This window comes from Lemur catta, chromosome 4 (genome assembly GCF_020740605.2).
Source record: "Lemur catta isolate mLemCat1 chromosome 4, mLemCat1.pri, whole genome shotgun sequence".
NCBI lineage: Eukaryota > Metazoa > Chordata > Mammalia > Primates > Lemuridae > Lemur > Lemur catta.
Window position 1 is genome coordinate 81,331,732 of NC_059131.1, and position 22,927 is coordinate 81,354,658.

A 22,927-nucleotide genomic window follows, 5' to 3' on the forward strand; every position below is an offset into this window, starting at 1 on the left:
ACGTTCTCTCATCCTGTCTGTAATTATAATGAACTGTGCCACAACAAACAGCTTTGCCCACATGTGTGACAAAAGGGAGAACTTACCACTGTTTCCACCACCTCACCATCACCGTGTGTGTGTCATACACACAGGGACTGTGAATGAATACCACAAAGATAAAATAGTAAATTCATCATGACTGGATCTTACAGACTGCTAACAACAATCTTTCTCTGTACATTTTGGTAAAAAAAAGCTTTTGAGAGCTGATCCTGTGACTTAACACTACACAAACAGTGTTCTCAAATCCTGAGTAGCTAACTGAACACATTTTTCCAACAGGAAATGACTCTTGTCAGTTGGTAGGTGCTCCTGTACAAAAGCACACAACAAAAGCTCGTTGATGGACACAAAGGTACTGCCTGTGTTCTCACAATTTGAAAAGGGAAAAGTATGTAATGATACAAAGCACATCAGAATCAACCTAAGGTTTTAATGTTTGTTTTTAACTATACAAATACTTCACTTACACATTCCAACCACCACCATTCTGAAAAGCATCCCAACCCCAGTCACTGTGCAGCGCAGAAGCAGATCACATCCCTTTACTATGCTGGACAGAAAAGATGCGAGAGCCACGGGAAACCAACGATGGTGGTTACAGAAATTTGGAGAAAGAGATCACTGAAGGCAAGGGCAGTTTTCAAAGAAGATAATGACTTTGAAATAAGTCAGAAAAGAGGGATAGCATCAGATAAGGCAAATCCCTCAGTACCAGAAGGGAGGAAGAAAAAAAAGTGGGGGGAGGCAGAATTTCAAATTTGGAGAAATAAACAGTGAGTGTAAGAATCTGCTGAGGAAAAAAGAGTTCACTGTGTCAGCTGCAAAGTTATGAATGAGGTTGAGAGGAACGGACTAGGAATGATACCCAAGCAGCAGCTGAGGAGCCTGAAGTCTAACTCCATTTAGAGTTAGACTTTTTGGTAAAGGTTAAGAAGGGCCACAGAAAACACATGCTTGGGGTTCTGTTCAGAAGCCTGCATTAGAGAAACTGAGTAAGAGAAGAGAACATTCCATGCTTGGTGTTAACTCCTGACCTAACATACGATCTGCTCACCTCTGAGCATCCATGTCTAAGGGATGCGCCACACATCTAATAAACTGAGACTGTGTAATTTTGACCTGTCAACTATAGAACTTCAAGGAAAATTAAACTTTTAAAAATTACTGGTAAGAAAGTGGTTTTGGGGTTTTAATATGATAGAATATTATATTATGTATTATATTAGCATTACATTAAATTTATTAGCATTACATGAAATAGATTAGCATATTAAATATATAATTTTTTGAAATGCTATACAGTTTGCGGCTGGGTTCAAAAGTATCTATGACTACAGGCATGTGCCAGGATGCCTGGCTAATTTTTCTGTTTTTAGTATTGATGGGGTCTCGCTCTTGTTCAGGCTGGTCTCCAACTCCTGTGCTCGAGCAATACTCCTGCCTTGGCCTCCCAGAGTGTTAGGATTACAGGCATGAGCCATCATGCCTGGACCTCTGAGTTTCTAAGAGGTGTTTCTTAGAGTTCTTTAGAACAACAATAACAAAAAAAAAGGTAAGAGAGAAAGAATGAAAAGCAGAGAGTGGTCGAAATAATTGTTATCAGGGCCTGTTTTATGGGTATCAGGAGGGCAGGGGTCTTTGGCTTGAAACAATACTTTGAAAAAGTCCAAAGACTCATTATTTAAAATTATTTGATGAAATCTTCAGGTTAAGTAAACATTAAAATAAAGTTAATAGTGCTGATCTAAAATTTTCCTGAAAACAAGTTATTAAGTTATTCAAGTTAACACAGAGTGGATGCTAATTACAGCCCAGCAAAAAAAAAAAAGAAAGAATTAGCAAGGCGCGGTGGCTCACACCTGTAATACTAGCACTCTGGGAGGCCGAGGCCGGTGGATCGCTCGAGGTCAGGAGTTCAAGACCAGCCTGAGCAAGAGCGAGACCCCGTCTCTACTAAAAATAGAAAGAAATTATCTGGCCAACTAAAAATATATATAGAAAAAATTAGCCGGGCATGGTGGCGCATGCCTGTAGTCCCAGCTATTCAGGAGGCTGAGGCAGTAGGATCGCTTAAGCCCAGGAGTTTGGGGTTGCTGTGAGCTAGGCTGACGCCACGGCACTCACTCTAGCCTGGGCAACAGAGCGAGACTCTGTCTCAAAAAAAATAAATAAATAAAAATAAAGAATGTGCTTAGCTGATAGCCTCCAGCTGCAGAGCCTTCAGGATGGCAGCAGCATCCAACCCAAGACCACTCTCTTCACAGGCAGCCCTAGGAGAGGTCAGTGGGGGTGTTGGGGCAGTCTGGCCCAACTTTGTCAGATCCGGCACTGCTCTGCAGCGCTCACTGCCCAATTCTGCTTCCTCTCCACTCTCCTTGCATAGCTATCAAGATCATATCAGGGCCTGAAGGCTTTCCTCCCCCTTGAACTTCACAGGCATTACCCCGACCCATGCACCCCAACAAAATCTCTTACACTGCCAGCTTCCCCTCAGTGTCTGCTTCCATGAGGATTCTGACCAACATACCCATACAAGCATCAATCATTCTGCACATCTGACAAATTCCTAGAATGTAATTCCTGATCCAAGGTATAAACATACTGCCAAACTGCCCCCTAAAAAGACTGTACAGGCTTACATTTCCAATATTAGTGCTAAGTCAAGAAAAACAAACCATTTTTCCTCTGCTCTCACACAACATAGAATACTTTTGTGACCAAATGTCAGGGGAGGGGTTCCCCACCCACCAAGCAAACAATTTTGTAGAGGCTGTCCTCTAATTTAATTCTGACACTATCTAGGCATCAGATCCCACAGGTTGAGGGCTCAGTCTCCAAGACTGTGCCTCCCACTTCTGATGCTAATCACAAACCCCAGATTATTTCTGCCCATGCCTCTGACACACTGGCTATTAATCGGGCTTCCCACAATCCCCTCCTCAGGTTTGATTAATTTGCCAGAGCAGCTCAGAGAACTCAGGGAAACCTTTACTTATGTTTACCAGTTTATTACAAAGGATATTTTAAAGGATACAAGTCAACACCGAGATTAAGAGATGTACAGTGAAAGGTCTGAAAGCATCCTGAGCACAGGAGCTTCTGCCCCCTGTCGAGTCATAAAATCTGAGTTGAAAAGGGCCTTAGAAGATTATTTTTGCTTCCCACTCTGTGCAGAAGTCAGCTCTGCAGCACTGATGCAGGCATGCATGTGAGTATGTATGCCCCACATGTCTGGCTAACTGTAAATTCTTCAAACCCTACCCTTTTGGGGTTTTATGGAGGCTTCTTTAGGTAGGCATGGTTGATTAAAGTTTAATCAATGGTTTAACTTAAATCACTGGCCACAGTTGATCAACCTAAACTTCAGCACTTCTCCCTGCATCTCCCTCCATTCCCTACCCCCCACCCTTTTGCAGCAGGTTGGGAGTGGAACTGGAAGTCCCAATCCTCTAATCCAGTCTTGGCCTTTCCGGTGACCAGCCCCCAATCTGAAGCTACCTAGGGACTGCCAGCCACCACCAGTCATCATTACCACATAAAAAGACATCACTTTGGAGATTTTAAGGACTTTAGGAATTATGTCAGAAAACTGGGTCAAAGATCAAATATATATTTCACAATATCACAAGTATATACAGATGTCCATTTCATTATGCACTCATTAATACAGGGTATTGACAATTTTTAAAATTTTGTCAATTTGATAGGCAAAAACTGACATCTTAATTTGACTTCTGGCATTTTGAACATTTTTCTCAGCTTTCTGGCCATTTCTAGTGTTAACAGAAAAAAAGCCAAACTTTGTAAAATAATTTTAAAGAGATTTACTCTGAGCCAAATTTGAGGATCATGACCTGGAGCCACGTCCAAGAAGCCTTGAGCAAGTGGATTGGGTTACAGTGTGGTTTTATACATTTTGAGGAGACAGGAATTACAGGTAAAGTCATAAATCAATACATGGGAAATATACATTGGTTTGGTCGGAAAAGGTGGGCCATCTCAAAGCGGGGTGGGGGGGGCCTACAGGTTATAGGTGGGTTTAAAATTCTTTGACTTGCAATTGGTTAAAGACATGAAGCTTTGTCTAAAGGCTTGGAATGTTTTAAGATAAGAAGCTCTTAATCAGAGATAAGCCATTGGACATATGTTTGTTAGGTAAATTGAGGACCTACTTGTTTGTCTTCAATACACTTAGGCCTGTTAATGGGTTACAAAGGATGTCCTCAATAAGGGAGGGGAGCATGATGAGGCATGTCTGACCTCCCTCCTCCTGGCAGGGAATTTAGTTTTAGGATATCTCTTTGGCCAGGAGGGGGTCCATTCAGTCAGCCTGTGGGGGAAGCCTTAAGATTTTACTTCAGTTCACACATTGACTCCCTAGTATTCTTTTCCCTCAAATTTTCCTCTTCAATTTTAATTCCTTTTAGTGAGTATTTCTCTGTCTTCCCCTTTTCTTTAGCTCCTCTCCCAGTTGCTAATTTGATTGATGTTTCTATCACCTAGCCTGCAAGTAACATGCCCTGGCTCCCAGGAATTCAAGCCATTTACTTTTCATTTAAGTAAGCCTTGAGATTTAGTTCCACAAAGTCTTTTCACATCAATGAGATGCAGTTTTATTGTCTTAATCTACTTGTCTGTACGTGCAGTTTCCGTTACTTGTTCTTCGTTCTTCACCACATCACATACTTTTTCCCTCAATGCTTCCTCAAAGTTATAGTCATAAAATCTGAATTGAAAAGGACCTTAAAAGATCATCATTATCTTTGCTTCCCACTCAGTGCAGAAGTCAGCTCTGCAGCATTGATGAAGTTTACTGTGCTGGGCAGCTGTTGGAACCCTGCCAGGGCTCCTAGCTCAGTGCTTAACAGGCAGCCCATTCCTCTGCTAGACAGCTCTAGTCCTTCAGTCATTTCCCTTCATTGTGTCAAAATCTGCCCTTCTCGTCCATTCACAGGTCATGGTTTTTCCCTGGGGAGGTTCATTTCCATAAAAGACAGACTATGTTTGAATATCCCTTGATTTTCTAATGGTAGACAGGTTAACAATGTGGGAAAAAGTTAGGTTTCCTTGACTCTACAATATTTTAAAACTTAGGTGTAAGACATTAAACCATAGAAGAACTTAGAGAAAATACAGATGCGTGTTTTTAAACCTCAGGGTATGGAGAGATATTCCAACCTTTTACATTTAAGGAAGAAGAGCTGAAAAGATCAGTGACAAATCAGGAAAAGATATTTACAGTTCACATGATAAGCAAAGAGGTATATCCAATAGCTCTTGTTAATAAGAGAAACAAAAGAATACCCTGATAAGCAAATGGGGGAAAAACATGAACTGATGGCTTATGAAAATATACTGGTGTGAACTAAAATAAAATTTTAAAGTTCACCCTCCCCACCGGCTGATTGAATGCACCCCCTCTTGGCCAAGGGGATATCCTAAAACTAAATTGCGTGCCAGGAGGAGAGAGGTCAGACATGCCTCATTATGCTCCCCTCCCTTCTTGGAGACATCCTTTGTAACTCATTAAGAGGCCTAAGGCTATGCAACACAAACCTGAAGGTCCTCAATTTACATAACAATTAATGTCTGGTGGCTTGTCTCTGATTAACAGACCTCCTTACCCTAAAATATTCTAAGCCTTTAGCCAAAGCTTCATTGTCTTTAACCAATTACAAGTCAAAGAATTTTTAAACCCACCTATAACCTGGAAGCCCCACCCCCAAGATGGCCCACCTTTTAAGGCCAAACTAATGTATGCCTTCCATGTATTGATTTATGACTTTACCTGTAATTCCTGTCTCCTCAAAACGTATAAAACCACACTGTAACCTAGCCACAGTGAGTCCACTTGCTCAAGGCTTCTTGGGCGTGGCTCCAAGTCATGGTCCTCAAATTTGGCTCAGAATAAATCTCTTTAAAATTATTTTACAGAGTTTGGCTTCTTTTCCGTTGACAAGCGTGAAGTCTCTAACACACTTGCTTTACATTCACTCCACAAATGTATAATATTACTAAAAAAGCCTCACATTTTAAGGACAGAATAACAGACCTCAGCCATTGTGGATCAAATCTAAATGAGGTGATATCCTTGCAATTGGAATTTTAGTAAAGGTGGGAAACATATATACAATTAAAAACATAGACAAGACACTCGGGGTATATATAATGAACTCTGCACTATCAGAGAAGACATTGCCAAGGAAAGGCTTGAGTGGCGACTTGATGGAGAAACACGATTTTCCCAGCAAATAAAGGAAAGACAGTAGAGGAGTCAGTGTGTACAAATGATGCCAGTATAACCAGTATGGTGGGAAACTATAGTGAGCTCGTTGTTGCTGAAGCCTACAGAGGCTTATGTGTAAGTGGAAGGACTGCAGAAGAGATGAGGCTGCAGAGAGAGGGCCAGGAAAGCTGTTATAGAGGATATATTAAGACATACACATGTGGCCAGTAAGGACATTACAACATCATTAGTCATTATGGAAACGCAAACTAAAAGCACAATGAGACACCACTACACACCCATCAGAATGTCTATCAAACAAACAAAAAAAAAACTGGCAATGTCAAGTACTGGCAAGAATTCAGAGCAGCATGAACTCACATTCATTCCTGGTGGGGCAAAATGGTACAGCCATTTTGGAAAATAGTTTGGCAGTTTCTTATTGAGTTAAATACACACTTTCCATATTATTCAGTAATCCTACTCTTAGACAAGGACCCAAGCGAAATGAAAACTTATATTCACATAAAAACCTGTAGGCGAATGTGTACAGTAGCCTCATTCATAATCGCCAAAAGCTGGAAACAGCCCAAATGTTCTTTAAGTGGAGAAACTGAGGCACATTCATACAATGGAACACCATTCAGCAACGAAGAGGATCCTGCAACAACATGGATGAACCTCAAAAGCATTATACTGAGCAAAAGAAGCCAGCTCAAAGGCTATGTTAATCCCTATATAGGAAAGGCAAAACAACGGGCAGAAAACTGGTCACAGTGGTTGTCAGCAGTAGGAGGAGAGGTTGACTACAAAAAAGCACAAGGGTATTTGGGGAGTTGATGGAACTGGTCTATAGCTTCATTGTGGTTATGTTGCCGCCCAACCATGTTCATTTGCCTGCTGTCCAAGAGGAAGCCAATACGCTGAGTCAGCAGGGTTTACAAGGCAGAGAAAGTGTCTGCATAGCACTAAGCAGACAGAAGAAATTTCTCAACAGGGAGAAATTTCTCAAATCTGCCTCCCTGAGAATTTGGGAGACAAGGCTTTCAGCAGTAGTTTTAGGGTAGTTTGATAGGCAAGGGATTAGGCAATTGGGTTTGTTAATTGGGGCAAAATTATAGGGGTATAGAAATCATCTTCTCAAGTTGTTTCAGTCCCTGGGGTCACAATTCCAGTTGAGTAGGTGTCTTGGTATGGGCAGCTGGTCCAATGGGTGGGTCAACCAATCCACTGGAATGCAGGGCCTGGAAGATATCTTAAAAACTACCTTTAGGTTTCAAAAAGGTGATACTATCTATGGGGAAAGTTAAGAATCTTTATGGACACCAGCTATAGGGAGAAGTTAAGAATCTTTATGACCACCAGCTGTGTGGCTCCAAGTGGCAATTATAGAGAAGCAGGTGGACAGTTATTATTATCATTATTTTTAGCTAGGCCTGTGTATTATTTTAATAGCTAGGCCCTTACCCCAGTTCTTGCCTTGCACCCCATTACTGATTTGTGAAAAAGGTGGTTTCAGTTACATAACAGTATGCATTCATCAAACTCATAGTACTTTATACTAAAAAGGATACACCTTATTATATATAAATTATACTTTAATAAAAGTTAATTCGTAAAAGTATAACAAAATTTTCTGACTAAAAGTAATCAATACGTGGGAAAGTAGTATCTAACAAAAACTAACTAGAATATCTGAAGATAAACTAAATGATTAATATATGTGTAATTATTTGTAAGCAACAATAAAAAAGAAAACATACAGTAAAATATGCAAATACAAAACAAAATTAAACTATTTTCGCCAATAGTTCAAATTATATTGCTGTATTAGGATCCTTTGGCTCTCAGAGCTATGTGGAAACTGTAAATTATAATTCTTTTCTATACAATAGGATCTCTGTTTCTATATTAACAAACACCCTATCTTCTACCAAAACAGAGAGCCCCTAGAAATCATCTCAATGACCTGTGTCACAGTGGAGAAGAGTTAACATGACATCAGAATAAATGTATGGCTTAAGAAGGCTGTTAGAATTAACTGCTTATAGTGGCAACACATGCAAAATGGTGGAGCACTGAGGAACTGCCAAGGCTGTGTGAGAGGACCTGGGGCAAGGAGGTACGATGACAACTCAAACGAAATGAGAGATATTCTGTTCAACTAAAGTTGACTCTCATCCAAAAAAATGGAGATAACAGTACTCAGCTTATGAGTTGGGAGGGTAAAATGTGATAATTTAAGTCAAGTATTTGCCATGATAAATGCACTTCACCATCTGGTAGCATTCAATTACCGCAGTGGACATAGTTATAGCAACAAAGGACAAATCCATAGAAAAATATATCTTGAATACTTTATCTTTTGCAAACATCTTTAGAGATTACTAGACCACTAAAAACATAAAAATATGTCCAAAGAAGTTGAAAATGGCTGAAGTTCACTTTCATTTAAAAAATATAGGCATTGGCCGGGCGTGGTGGTTCATGCCTGTAATCCTAGCCCTCTGGGAGGCCGAGGCGGGTGGATGGCTTGAGGTCAGGAGTTCCAGACCAGCCTGAGCGAGACCCTGTCTCTACTAAAAATAGAAATAAAAATTATCTGGACAGCTAAAAATATGTATAGAAAAAATTAGCCGGGCATGGTGGCGCATGCCTGTAGTTTCAGCTACTCAGGAGGCTGAGGCAGTAGGATTGCTTAAGCCCAGGACTTTGAGGTTGCTGTGAGCTAGGCTGACGCCACGGCACTCACTCTAGCCCGGGCAACAAAGTGAGACTCTGTCTCAAAAAAAAAAAAATACGCATTAAAGGAAATTTTAAAGCTATTTTTTTCATGATTGGTAAATTAACTGAAAGGCTTCTCATATTATTTTAAGGTTGAGTATATAGACAATCTGAGATGGTGAATCTTCTTCCCACCTAAATGTTTAGCTAATTCTTCCCTGCTAATCCATGGCCATCTCTTTAATACTTAGCTCAATATTGAGCTTTGGTAAAAAAGCTTTCATTCTACTTATTTTAGCTAGTATGAACTGTAATCGCATTAATAAGTTGTATTTTCCAAATGTTCATATTAGTAAGCTGCTTAGATTTAGAATACAGTCTCCATAGAAACAATATCCTAAACAGTTAAGGCCCTGAGTAGGTTTTCAAATGCCTATTTAATCTATTATGCACCAAGTATTTTCAGTCTTAGACTGTTTTCAAATCTAGTAGCAGACTTAGAAGAAACGACATTTGTTGCCCTATTTCTAGACTGGCTAATTCTAGATCATGCATTCTCAATGGGGGCAATACCCATATCACGCCCACCCTCCAATGGGAGCAGAAACTAGTTCTTGGAGGATGAAAAAAGTCAATGGTTTGTGTTCCTCCCCCTGACTCAATCCTATCTGAAAAAAACTTTATTCTTTTATATTCATTTCCTTTCATTAGAGAGAACTTACATTATCCAGGCTAGTCATTTAATTAATATTAATTAAATTTGTTATCAACTAATTAAATTTGATTTAAGTTTAATTTTTGTCCTGAGGAGGCAATAATGAAAAAAGTTTGAGAAATAATGTTCTACATAAACCTTGAAACAGGCAAAGTTTACAGTTAGTCTTTTCCCACCTCCCTTTCTGTACCCCTCACCACCCGGGACTCCTTACCCAGCCTCGCCCTACATCAAAACTACTTACTTATGTTCATCCCAAAGGAAAGTCAGACTTTCTTGATTCCCAAGATTTCACTATGTGTTAGGAAAGTCAACTACTAGCTAACTTGCCCAGAGGTATCTATACTTTCACAAGAGGAGAAAAGGACTTTCTATAAACTGGATTTCATGCAGTGTACATGGGAAAATGCTGAAGATTATGCTGGAGGTGGGCAAAAACTCAATGTTGGTTTCTGAAGCCCAGAATCAATGAATGTCCTTGGATTGAGCAGTACTAGCTACTCATTTGTTAAAGAGGACAATTTTTTATCTATACATACACATAGGACTGCCTTAGTCAATCCATTTCTCTTAAACAGAGTCCCTGTATAACAAAGACATCTTTTTATTTTAATTTTCAAAAATCATTCAAGTAATTCTGGCCTAATTCACAGCTCAAAGTAATGTTCCTGCTAAATAGTGTATACGCAACTAAGCACACATATATGTACTGTGTACAACTTCTATGTGTCCATGAAAAAACTGGAGTACAGACCACTCAATACAACATTTAAGGTATCCATCAATACACTCCCTAATATTTTACGATTTATGATTTATTTCTATACATCACAATCTCTACTAGAACAATAGGACTCCTTGTTGTCCCCATAAACATGGTCCACACCAAGGTTAGGATAAACTTGATCTGGTTTTTAAGAGGGGAAGGTAACAATGATCAGAGAAGATGCTCACAGTTCTCCCACCTTATCTTTGGTAAGCCCCATTGGTCACCGACCCTAGGCTGCCTGAAACTAGCATGGCAGAGCTGGGTGCCCACCCTACCTGGCACAGACATGTAGGGCCAAGCCAGTTTGCCGTCCTCCAAGTCCCTCCCACATCCACACTTTAAAAAGAAATTAGGTACCTCCTTTCCTCCTCCGGACCTTAACCCCTTCTTATTCCTCATGATGTATATTTTATTTTTTTCAACTTATACCACTGTTTTAATTCACATTTCAATTATATTACTCAGGTCTGACATCCCAGTAAACAACGCTATGCCTTCTATTTAATTTCTACTTCTGGTAATAAACAACTCTGGAACACATCCTTTGTTAACTAAATGATTATTGTGTAATCTCTACTAAACTTCCATGTATCTTATTTTACATTCATCAGTTGTCCCAGCACTATGTAACAGAGTAATTAGGATTCTTTAAACAGAAAAATATTTCGGTAGCCTTAAGTGCAGTAAGGCTGAGGGGGTGTATCTTTATCCCTCACCCCTAACACAGGTTCTACAAGCCTCAACTTCCCCCCGTTCATGTTACCCCAGCACAGACTCCCACTGACTCTTACGTGAGTCTCCAAGCATCTCCCCTTCTGGCAGAAAGAAGTACAAGTGAAGTTCTAAAGCTGAGCTCATGTTCCCTCAGCTTCATTTCCTCCCCAAGGCTGCACTTCAGAAATCTTTCAGGTGCTCTTCGACTTGACTTTCCTTTTCTAGTCTCAACACTTATTTTACTTTAAAAACGTTTCCCAATAATTTATTTACTCCATAATTTAAAATCTTTTAGTGTTTGATAAAGTACTCTGAAGGAAATCTGGAAATTCTAGACTTCCCAGTACAGTTAATTCATGGTTACTGAGAGAATATAACAATGTTTCTGAAAACAGAAGCTCCAACACAAGCCTGGGTATCCTGGTACTTAGACAATTGGCACTGTTCCAGAATATGCAGGACTCAGGACTTCTCTAGATAAAACTCTAATCACACACTTTCATTTGTCTGAGATAGTAAGGATCGTAGGCAGCCAGAACTGGACCTGTCAAAAGTGACATAATTTACTTATCACAGATCAGGAAATGTTATAGACAAGGTACTACACCAGGGTTTTTTTGTTTTTTAAGAGCTTTTATCAGCTCTGTAAACTCAACCTTAATTCCTCAAAGCAGTCTGAGCATATCTGAAAATATGTCATTCTAGTCAAAGCCTTGGTAAAATAACCAGCATGTCTAAGCACGTCCTGTTATAAAGAAAGCAGATTTTTACTGAACTTATGTAAGTGAGATCTGAACCATAAAATTGATGCAATTACTAATAAGGGGCATGTTGGAGGTAACAGTGGAGATAATATGGTACCACTGTGTTCCCCAACCCCCAGGCCACAGACCACTACTGGTCTGTGACCTGTTAGGAACTGGGCCACACAGCAGGAGGTGAACGGCAAGGGAGTGAGCAAAGCTTCATCTGTATTTATAGCCATGCCCCATCACTTGCATCACCACCTCAGCTCTACCTTTTGTCAGATTCAGCAGCATTAGATTTTACATTATTGTCAGTTGTATAATTATTTCATTATATATTACAATGTAATAATAATAAAGTACACAATAAATGTAATGTGCTTGAATCATCCCAAAACCATATCCCACTCCTTCCAACCCCACTCCCAGTCCATGGAAAAACTGTCTTCCATGAAACTGGTCCCTGGTGCCAAAAAGGTTGGGGACTGCTGTGATACAAACTAGATCTCACCATTACTAGCTGTGATTCCTTGAGCAAGATACTAAACCTGAGTTTTATTATTATCCTCTTCTATTAAAAAAAGTCTGAACATATGTTAAGAGTATCAAATGAGATTTAACACAAGAGCTCTTTAAAAAATAAAGGCACAATGAAAGTGAAAATAAAACATATTAAAATCTGTGGAACACAACTAAAGCTGTGCTGAGAGGGAAATTCATACCACTAAATGCACACGTTAGAAAGGAGGAAAAGTTCTAACCAATCATCTAAGCTTCCCCTTCAAGAACCTAGAAAAAGAAGAGCACAATAAACTCAAAGCAAGCAAAGTAAATAAAGAAGGAAACGTAGAAGAAAATATTTTCAAAGAAAGGGAATAAAGATCAGAAATTGATCATACTGAAAAACAGAGAAAAATCAATGAAACAAAGAGTTCTTTGACAAGATCGATGAAACTGACAAATTACTAATAAGATTGACAAAGTCAGAAAATACAAATTACCAATATCAGCAATGAAACAAGGATATCACTGAGACCATGAAGACATCAAAAGGGTAATAATGGAATACTATGATCAACTCTATTCGCACGAAATTTGAAAAATTGGAAGCAATGGATCAATTCCTCAAAAACCATAAACTACTATAACTCACCCAATATGAAATAATATGAATAGATGAATAGCCTGATAACATTAAGGAAGGTTGAATTCATAATTTTAAAACTTTTAAAATATAAATCTCCAGGCCCAGATGGTTTCACTGAAGAATCCTACCAAACATTTAAAGAATTAACAGTAATTCTACACAATCTCTTTCAGAAAATGCAAGAGAAAATACTTCCCAATACATTTTATGAAGCTAGTATTATCCTGATACAAAAACAAGGATAGTACATAAACCTACAGACCATTATCTCTCATGAACTTGATAAACAGTATCTACAAAAAAAAAACAAAAAACCCACAGCTATGGTGAAAGACTGAATGCTTCTCCCAACATCAGAGACAAGCAAGGAGGTCTGTTCTCACCACTGTTATTTAACATAGTGCTACAATCTAGACAACACAAGTAGGATGGAAAGAAAAGGCACATAGATTGTAAAGGAAGAAATAAAATTGTTCCTATTTGCAGATGACATGATTGGTTATGCAGAAAATCTCAAGGAATCTACAGAATCCCAACTCCTAGAATAAATGAATTCAGCAAAGTCACAGGACATAAGATACACATACCAATATATATATTGCTATATATTAACAATGAATATGTGAATGATGATATTTAAAACAATTATTTACAATTGTTCAAAAAAATTAAATACTTAGGTGTAAATCTAACAAAACACATGCAGGATTTGCATGCTGAAAACTGCATAATGTTAATGGAAGAAAACACAGCAAATATAGAGAAATTAAGAGAAATACCGTGATCATGAGTTGGAAGATTCAACATAGTAGAGAGATCACTTCTCCCTAAATCAATATACAATGTAATTCCTCTCAATATCTCAGCAAGATTTTTTTTAGATATAGACAAGATGATTCCAAAATTTACAATGAAATGCAAACAACTAGAATAGCTAAAAAATTTTTTTTGGGGAAAAAAAGGAATAAAGTGCGAGGAATCGGTCTACTATATTTCAGAGTTACATAGCTACAAGAATTAAGATTGTGTGCTAAGAGAGAAACCCAAAAAAAGACATACACAAACATGCTCAACTGACTTTTGGCAAAACTGCAACAATAATGCAATAGAGGAAAGAGAGCCTTTCCAACAAATGATGCTGGAGCAACTGGACATCCATAGGCCAAAAAATGCCCCTCGATTAAGTATGATACATTATAGAATTATTAACTAAAAATGAATCATTGGCTTAAACATGAAATGTAAACTATAAAATTTTTAGGAAAAAAACAAGAGAAGATCTTTGGGATCTAGGATTTAGGTAAAGAGTTTTTAAACACGACATCAAAAGCACAATCCATAAAAAGGAAAGTTGATATTAATAAAATGAACTTCATCAAAATTTAAAATATTTTCTTTGCAAAAGACTATGTTAAGAATATGAAAAGACAAACTACAGACTGACAGAAAGCATTTGCAAACCACATTATCTGAAAAAAGACTAGTATGTAATATACATAAAACTTTAAATTCAACAGGCAAAAGATATGCTATGATGAGACATTTCACCAAAGAGGACACACAGATGGCAAATAAGCAGGTGAAAAGATGTTCAACATCATTAGCCACTAGGGAAATGCAAGCTAAAACCACATGAGATATCACTACACACTTATCAGAATGGTTATATTAAAAATAGGGACAACACCAAATGCTGGCGAGGATGTGGAAAAACTGGATCTCATACATTGCCGGTGGGGATGGAGAATGCTATAGCCACTCTGGGAAACAGTTCTTGGCAGTTTCTTATAAAATTAAACATGCAACTACCATATGACCCAGCTGTTGTTTTTCTTGGGCTATTTATCCCAGAGAACTGAAGACTTAGATTTACATTATGTTACATTATGAGTTACTGTACATGAATGTTTATAGCAGTTTAATTCATAATAGCCAAAAACTGAGAACCACCTAGATGTCCTTGAAACAAAGTATGGTACATCTACACCACAGAAAACCACTCAGCCAACCACTGATACAACAAACAACATGGATGAATCTCCAGACAACTTTGCTGAATGAAAATATCCAATCCACAAAGGTTACCTACTTGGACAGTCCATTATATAACAATCTTGAAATGATAGAATTACAGAAATAAAAAACAAATTATTGATTGTTGGTAGTTAAGGAAGAGGTAGGGTGGGAATAAAATGGGTGTGGTTATAAAAGGGCAACATGAGGGATCCTCCCTGTGATGGGAAGGTCCTCTATCTTCCCTGTAGTTGTACCAATGTCAGTATCTTGGCTGCGGTATTGCACTATAGTTTGCAAGATACTGGGGAAAACTGGGTTAAAAAAATCTGGGTAAAGAGTTCGGGAGTTGTCACTATACTCTATTATTTCTTACAACTGCAGGTGAATCTAAAATTATCTCAAAATAAGAAATTTAATTAGAAAACAAAGGTAGCCTCAAAGCAAAGTACAGGCAATTGACAAGAAATCCAACATCAGCTAAATGAAGTGCTCTCTTTTGCTCGTTTGATTTGATGCTGAAGATTACACTGTGAATTAAAGAGTTTATGAAACACACCTTCTTCACCAGTATCCCCCAGTATCTCTCCCTCACCCACACATGCACACAAACACAGCAACTGTAACAAGGCAGTCCAGATAGAAAAATTTAGACTTCTCTAAATACTTGATAGAACAGAAAGAGATCTGGGCTGAATCAGGGAGAAAAATCCTTGTCCAGGCTCTATAAAACAAATCAACTGTGTCACTTTGGACAGATCCCCCAATCTCTCAGCCTACAAGCTGAACTGTTTCTACAATTTAAACTTATGTACGAGATTGCTTAGACCAGTAGTTCTCAAACTTTTTGGTCTCAAGTCTCCGAAGAGCTTTTGTTCATATATATAGATTACAACCTTTGATATTCATAGTATCCGAAATTAAAAGGGAGAAAATTTTTAAAGAATACACAAAAACATTCCATTAGCCCTCAGAACAGTGAGGTCATTCCACATCATCGAAAATTGCTCCCTCTGGAAAATTCGTGTACACTTGTAAAGACAATGAGAGTGGCAAAGGCAAATAACACCTTGGTATTATTATTAAAATAACTGTGACCACACTGAGAACCACTGGCTTACCATCAAACGAGATATACATACAAAAGAGATTCGAAAAGTACAAAACTCTGGAGGAATGTGTTCTTTTAGAACACAACGATGCTAAGGCGGGAAAAAAAACCCGGTTCAAACCCCAATGGAGGACAACTTCGACAACCGCACAGTTAGGTAAAACGGGAAAAGCTTTCGAAAGGCCTGGAAGCTGAGGTTTATTGAGTGAGCAGAGTGTTACAGAAGTCTACACAACTGTACAAGATTACTACTACTGTATTAATCTGCACTGCGCGCACAAAAACCGTTATAAAAGCGATAGAGCCACATTGCTGTTTTGGAGTTAACTTTTGACAAAGACGGGGAAGCCAACTAGAGAACTGCCCCCAACGCCCGGCCGCCCAGCACTGCGCCTCGGCGAGTGGGGTCCGCCCGCACCCCTCGTTCTTCGGGCCCCGAACCGCGCGGCCGCCGCGACCGCCCAAGGAGGGTGCGGGTCACAATCCCGGCCGGACCAGGCGCGGCCGGGCGGGGGGCTGAGGAAGGTCCGCGGGGACACGGGAAGCGCGGGGCGGGGGCCCGGCGTCGGCCCCGGCGGAGGGGTGTGGGAGTCGGCGGGACTCACCAGCTGCCGCGCCACCTCGGAGGAGGCCATGGTCGCCGGCGGGAGGGCGGCGGAGCGGCGGTCCGGGCCCGGCCCCGAGCGGCTAGTCCGGGCGGCTGCGGGCGGGAAGGCGGGCGGGGCGGGGCGTAACGGGCAGGGCACGAGGCGCGAGGCGCGGGGCGCGGCCCCAACCGAGTGACGGGCGGGGCAGCCTCAGGGGCGGGGAGGGGGCAGGGGCGGGGCCGAGCCGGCGGCCGCCGGACGCGCCATTGGCCGCGCCAAGCGGCTCGCGCGCGGAGCGAGCCCCTCCCAGGAGTGCCCTTCGACGTGTTAAGAGGACGGAAAGTCAGTGCAGGGAACCAGGACTGAAGAAGAGCAGGGACTTGAGAAGCAGACGCGAGGATTCAGGCAGAGACTCCTCAGCCGGCCGCCCGTGGCCAGTGGGGAGCAGTGATTGTGGGCTCCAGGGCATCTGCCGGAAGTGGGCGGGGCCGCCGCCGGCGGGCGGGAACGAGGAGAGCAGTTCTTAGTGTGGACCGGAAGTGGGCGCGGCGGGGCGGGCCTGACGGGGGCGTGCCCGCTCGGGCGCTGCCCCAGAGAGGCTGTGGCTGGGTCCTCCGGCCGCAGACGCCGCCGAGGCGGGGAACCCGCGGAGCCAGCCTGACTGTGTCGCCGTCGGGAGCCGGGTTCTCTGAGCGCGCTGAGATGGCGCTTGGCTGAGCCACCCGCGGGCAAGGAGCAGCGGGGTCGGAGATGGAGGGACCGGCGGAGCGGGGTCCCGAGGCGGAGCTGGGCCACGAGGCGGTGCTGCGCTTCCTCGCGGAGCGTGGGGGCCGGGCCCTGCACGCCGAGCTGGTGCAGCACTTCAGGGGCGCCCTGGGCGGCGAGCCTGAGCAGCGCGCCAGCGCCCGGGCCCGCTTCAAGGAGCTGGTCAACGCCGTGGCCACGGTGCGCACCGACCCCGCCGACGGCTGCAAGTACGTGCACCTCAAGAAGCGGTTCTGCGGGGGGCCTCCGCCGCCCGAGGCCGCGCCCCCCGGGCACCCGCCCCTCATCGAGGTGACCGCCGAGCCGGAGGCCCCCGACGGCCCGCCCGCGCCCGAGGACCGCAGTCCGCTCCCCGAGGCAGCGGCTCCTGAGGCGCCCCGCGGGCCGGGCGATGGGGAGCCCCCGACCGCCGCGTTTGGCGCGCCCCTGAGCGGCGGGGCCCGGAGGAAGAACTCGCGGCGCGACGTGCCGCCCCTGCCCCGGCCGCCGGCCCCCGGTCCCAGCGAGGACCTGGAGCGCTTGCCCCACGGCAGCGAGGAGGCAGACGGAGGTAGCTCCCCTGGGGCTGCTGGCACACCGAGGTCCGCCCGCCAGAACTTCCGGGACCTGGTGATGGGCAGCTCCCCGCAGCTGAAAAGGAGCTTGTGTCCTGGGAGCAGCAGCCCTGGGAGCTCCTCCGCCGGAGGACGCAGCCGAGGCGGGGGCGACTCCGACAGCGCCTCGGTGGCTTCTTCGTCCGCGGAGGAAGAGAGCACTGGCGGGGGCTCGGTGACGCTGGACCCTTTGGAGCACGCCTGGATGCTCTCGGCCTCCGACGGCAAGTGGGACAGCCTAGAAGGGTTGCTCACCTGCGAGCCGGGCCTGCTAGCCAAGAGGGACTTCATCACCGGCTTCACCTGCCTGCATTGGGCCGCCAAGCACGGGAGGCAGGAGCTACTGGCCATGCTGGTGAACTTCGCCAACAAACACCAGTTGCCGGTGAACATCAACGCCAGGACGAGCGGCGGCTACACCGCCCTGCACCTGGCAGCCATGCACGGGCACGTGGAGGTGGTGAAGCTGCTGGTAGGGGCCTACGACGCTGATGTGGACATCAGGGACTACAGTGGGAAAAAGGCCTCCCAGTACCTGAGTCAGAGCATCGCGGAGGAGATAAAGAACCTGGTGGGAGCCCTGGACGAGGAGGACAGCGAAAGCGCTGTTGGCAGCGGGGGTGGGCGCTGGAGGCTTTCAAAAGTGCTCCCCTCCCATCTCATCACCTACAAACTCTCGCACGTCCTGGAGGATGGGGGCGAGCATCACCACCATCATCACCATCACCACTTGGCTGAGGGATGGGCTGGAGGCAAAGCAAAGGATCCAGGTCGTAAAGCCTCCGGCAGCTCTAGTGGGCGTATAAAACCTAGACTCAACAAAATCCGCTTCCGAACCCAGATCATCCACACCACACCCTCTTTCAGGGACCCAGACCAACCACTGGAGGAGGGGGAGGTGGAGGAGGAGGAACGGTCTTTTAAAGGTCACTCATCCTCCTTCAAATTGAGACCAAAATCCAATGTATTTGGGTGAAAATATTTTCGTTTAGAAAATGCTAAGGTTTATTTGTTTTCGGAAACAGAATACTAGGTGTGGGTAAGGAAATGAGACCAGAAAAGACGGAGGCTAAATTGTGCATTCTCACTTGAGGGGTTGGAATGGATGGGAAGCAGTTCTTTTCAGGGCGAAGTGGATATTTTTTTAAGTGATTCATCATACTTTGATCTATATCTCTTTTTCCCACTTCACCTCTGTTCTTGAGTCCTGTTTCTGAAAACTGAAATGTATCTAAATTGGGAGGGACAGAATTGATGACTGTGAATTCCTTTGCTTTAACTATTACTGGATCCCCTGCAAAATAAGGAATATTGCACTTTTATGTATCTGTTTTTATAAGTGGTTACTCTTACTAGAGCAACAAAAAATGCAAATTGTAATGAAATTGGTAGTATTTGTAAGTTGGAAAACTACATGCTGCCCTTTTTTTAATAATTGCATTTGCTTTTTAAGGTACTACTGAAGGTTAGAGTTGAAATGCAAAAATACTAATTAGAGAACAATGAATAAAATGAGAATCCTGTAGGTATCCTATTTGTATTGTAAGTAGCAGTTCAGTTTTTTAAAAACCAATTTTAGTTTTAATCACAGAACTAAAGAAATGGGGAACATGCACTTTTGAGTTAATCTGTAGTACGGTTTCCACCTCATTATCTCTAATACCGCTGTTAAGTTACACCAGTCTTAAGGTACATTATTAATTACTACACAAGTTTTTATTTAAAGAAAAAAATACTGTTAGCCTATGGTATGTTGAAATAAAATATTGTCTCATTCTGATTCCCACTGACCTGTGTTGCTATTCTAAAACTCTAAATTTGCTGGAGTTTTTATTCTGGAAATAATCTAACCATTGGTTCTATTTGGCATAACCCTATTTAATGGAGCTTAGAACTGAATTACCTACAGAAACTGTTTCTGGTTTAGGTAAGTAGCAAAAATTGGCATAAATATTAGTGAGCCCATGCTTCTGTGAAATAATTATTAAACCAACTTAATGATTCTCAATGTAAGATACACTTTTAATTTTACTAATACATTCATAGTCTGTTTGCTTTGCAGTAATGTTTTGCAAATGCTTAAAATGCTAAATCTTTTCAATATTCCAACATTTCCTTGAATCTATTAGATACCTATGGTGTAGTTACTGAAAAGCTGTGTAGTAAATCTACCCAGTTAAAATGGCACTTTATGAAAGGGAAAGGAGAAGAAATGGGACTATTTCTACATATAAATGCTGCTGGCTATTGAATTCCATTGTATACTCTTCATAAAATACTATTCATTAAAATTAAGGACTTGTTTAAGTATGGTTCTTAATTACAATTCATTTCATTTATGTTAGAGTAAATGGCTTTATAATTACTTTAAAATCTAACTCATAAGCATATTAAATGTTTGCAACAAGATTAGAAACAACTTTTGTGGGAGACTAATTTGAACAATTCTTTCTTCCTTAGTCTTTTGGGTCTCATAATTGCTGAACCCTAAGTCCTGACAGCCTACAGGATGACAGAGTGAGTGAACAGCCTCTGAAGGGTGAATGAACCCATGTACAAAATGCTCAGAGCTGCAGCATTTAGAGCTCTTAGATCTTTAATTTTCTAAGTCATAGAAATTTGTCACAAGTTTGTCACATCTCTCTCTACTTGGCAATTGAATTTGTTTAAAGATGGATGAAAAATATTCACATAAAATATATATAAACTATTATCCATTTGTGTGCCTTTTGTTTCAGGATTATGGAAATGGACAATGTACATTTGAAAAGCACTTTTATCCATACATGTGGGTGAAAAACCAATCTAATTTTGTGTAAAAGAGATTCTTTGAAAGTGAAAACCTGTCATTTGTTCTGAATCTATACATGTTACCTTTATCTAGTGCAGAATAAGCTATAACTTCCCATTGAGGAATTATAATTTTCGTAGACATGTAAAGCTCAAGTAACTTTAAAAACTAGACGCTTCAGAGCCATCAAAAGGTACTATTGAATCACAGCCAGTATTAATCTCTTAAATGAATATGTTAATAACTAATTGCACAAAATCTACAATTTGCTAGATCTTTAGAGATTGAGTCATACATCATTTACCTTGCTTTTCACACTAAAGGCTTTAACTTTTCTGATAAAATATTTTAAATTTTTTAAAATCATGCCTGAGGGGAATTCTAGCATTCCTTGTCATGTGCAGTAAATGTAGCATTTTCATCTGCTTAACTCTACATTCCTCTTATTTTCCAATTTCCAAATGGATTATAAAAAGCAAATGTTTTGTGTAACTGATATTCAGAGTTGTGCCTACCATTAATGGAAATATATATGTAAAATACTTCAATGTTTATTGATATGAGACTATGGGGTTAAAAAACCCAAGTATGTCCATGTGTTTCCTATAAGTACACTTGAAGCTAGTGTTTGTCACAATTCTCTTCACTTTCATGGTATATAAAATGCAGCTAGTTTATATATAACTTGAAAATCTGGTACTATTTTATTCATGCCTGAAATCTTGGAATTGTCTGCATTGTCTCATTTTTTAAATAAGTGAAAGTTTGGGAATTTGAGAATGTAAAGTCTTTGTAAAATTCTTTTTGTCAAAATAAAAGGTTCAGGATAGAATTTTTCTCTGAATTGTCTAAATTTCTGTAGTCCTTTAGACTTTTTAAATGTAAGTGTTATATGGTTCACAGAATGCTTTTTGAAGTTTCTGTTTATTTGACCCTTTTCCTTTCTCCCTAATTTACAGTTATGGAAATGAAGGTTGGTGGCTATTCAGGCTCATGCAGTTAGTGAGATCTTAAAAGTCGGTCTTTAACACCACATTGTCTTTTCTACACTTTGAATAGCAAATATTTTAGCAAAACTGCTGTAGTTTGGCACCAGTGATGGAGGAATCAACTTGGAAAGAAGATAGTACCTCCACCACTGCCTTTCAAAAAAACTACAGGAGTTGTGCATTCACTATCCATAAACCCTCCCTACATAGACACAACCTCAAAGCAGGTGTGGAAGTGCCTTTTTCCATTTTCTTCAACCTCTATCAAGCATGGGGCGTTAATGAACTCATTTCTTTATCAGAGCTGCCTGTGATCTATATTTTTAACAAAATCCAACTCTATCATTAACAGATGACAAAGGGATGTGGGAATCCTTGGTGTAATTGCTATTTCTGTTTCTCAGGGAAATCCCACTATGATTGCTACTGGGGTTTTTGTTGTTTTATGACAACTCGTAAAATATTTTTTAGTATAACTGAAAGATAAGACAATTAGTTTGTTTTTCTAGAATGGCTTTTTTCCTTAGAAGTACATGTCTTAAAAGGATTCATTGAGCGGTTTAAAGATACTGTTGAAATTTTTCTTAGTGAAAGATTAATTTTACTAAGTAAATAGCATTATTTGGACTTTCTTGTACAGTTAATCCCAAAATTAAATACTCTGAGGATTTGCTGCAAACCCCTGTTCCTTCGATGATGAGTCAAATCTTTGTAAATAACTTATTACAGGTCTGGAACAGGACTCTAAGTGAACATGTTTCTCAAGATATAACAGTTGGGTTCATATCACTACCAGTTTTTTCCGCTGAAGAACAGCACCTTCATGTCATCATACTTTTTTCTCCTTTATCTTCTCTTTAAATGTCAGTTTCATCTCAGGAAGTGGATTTCCCATTCTGTTAATAAATTGCCTGTTTTTTTTCATGTTTGTGTATTGCTGTGGACTGTGTGACAAATGCCCCACTCTTGCACAGTGCCTGGCATGCAGAAGG

The 22,927-nt window shown here is 41.2% G+C and overlaps 2 protein-coding genes across 4 annotated transcripts in view; one reads left to right on the forward strand and one right to left on the reverse strand.

Annotated features, from left to right (window-relative positions):
* Positions 1–16,955, reverse strand: part of SEPTIN10 (septin 10) — a 55,981-nt gene extending 39,026 nt beyond the window's left edge. For 2 of the 3 annotated variants that reach the window (XM_045550378.1, XM_045550376.1), the window contains exon 1: positions 16,816–16,920. In XM_045550378.1, the coding sequence (XP_045406334.1) occupies positions 16,816–16,845 (30 nt within the window). In that variant the 5' untranslated portion in view covers positions 16,846–16,920. Of the gene's footprint in view, positions 1–16,815 lie in introns of all 3 variants that reach the window. The other variant, XM_045550377.1, reaches the window with a different exon arrangement.
* Positions 16,956–17,214: 259 nt separating this feature from the next.
* Positions 17,215–21,778, forward strand: SOWAHC (sosondowah ankyrin repeat domain family member C). The gene has a single exon (XM_045548918.1). The coding sequence runs from the start codon at positions 17,548–17,550 to the stop codon at positions 19,129–19,131; it is 1,584 nt and encodes a 527-aa protein (XP_045404874.1). The 5' UTR covers positions 17,215–17,547; the 3' UTR covers positions 19,132–21,778.
* The last annotated feature ends 1,149 nt before the right edge of the window (positions 21,779–22,927 follow it).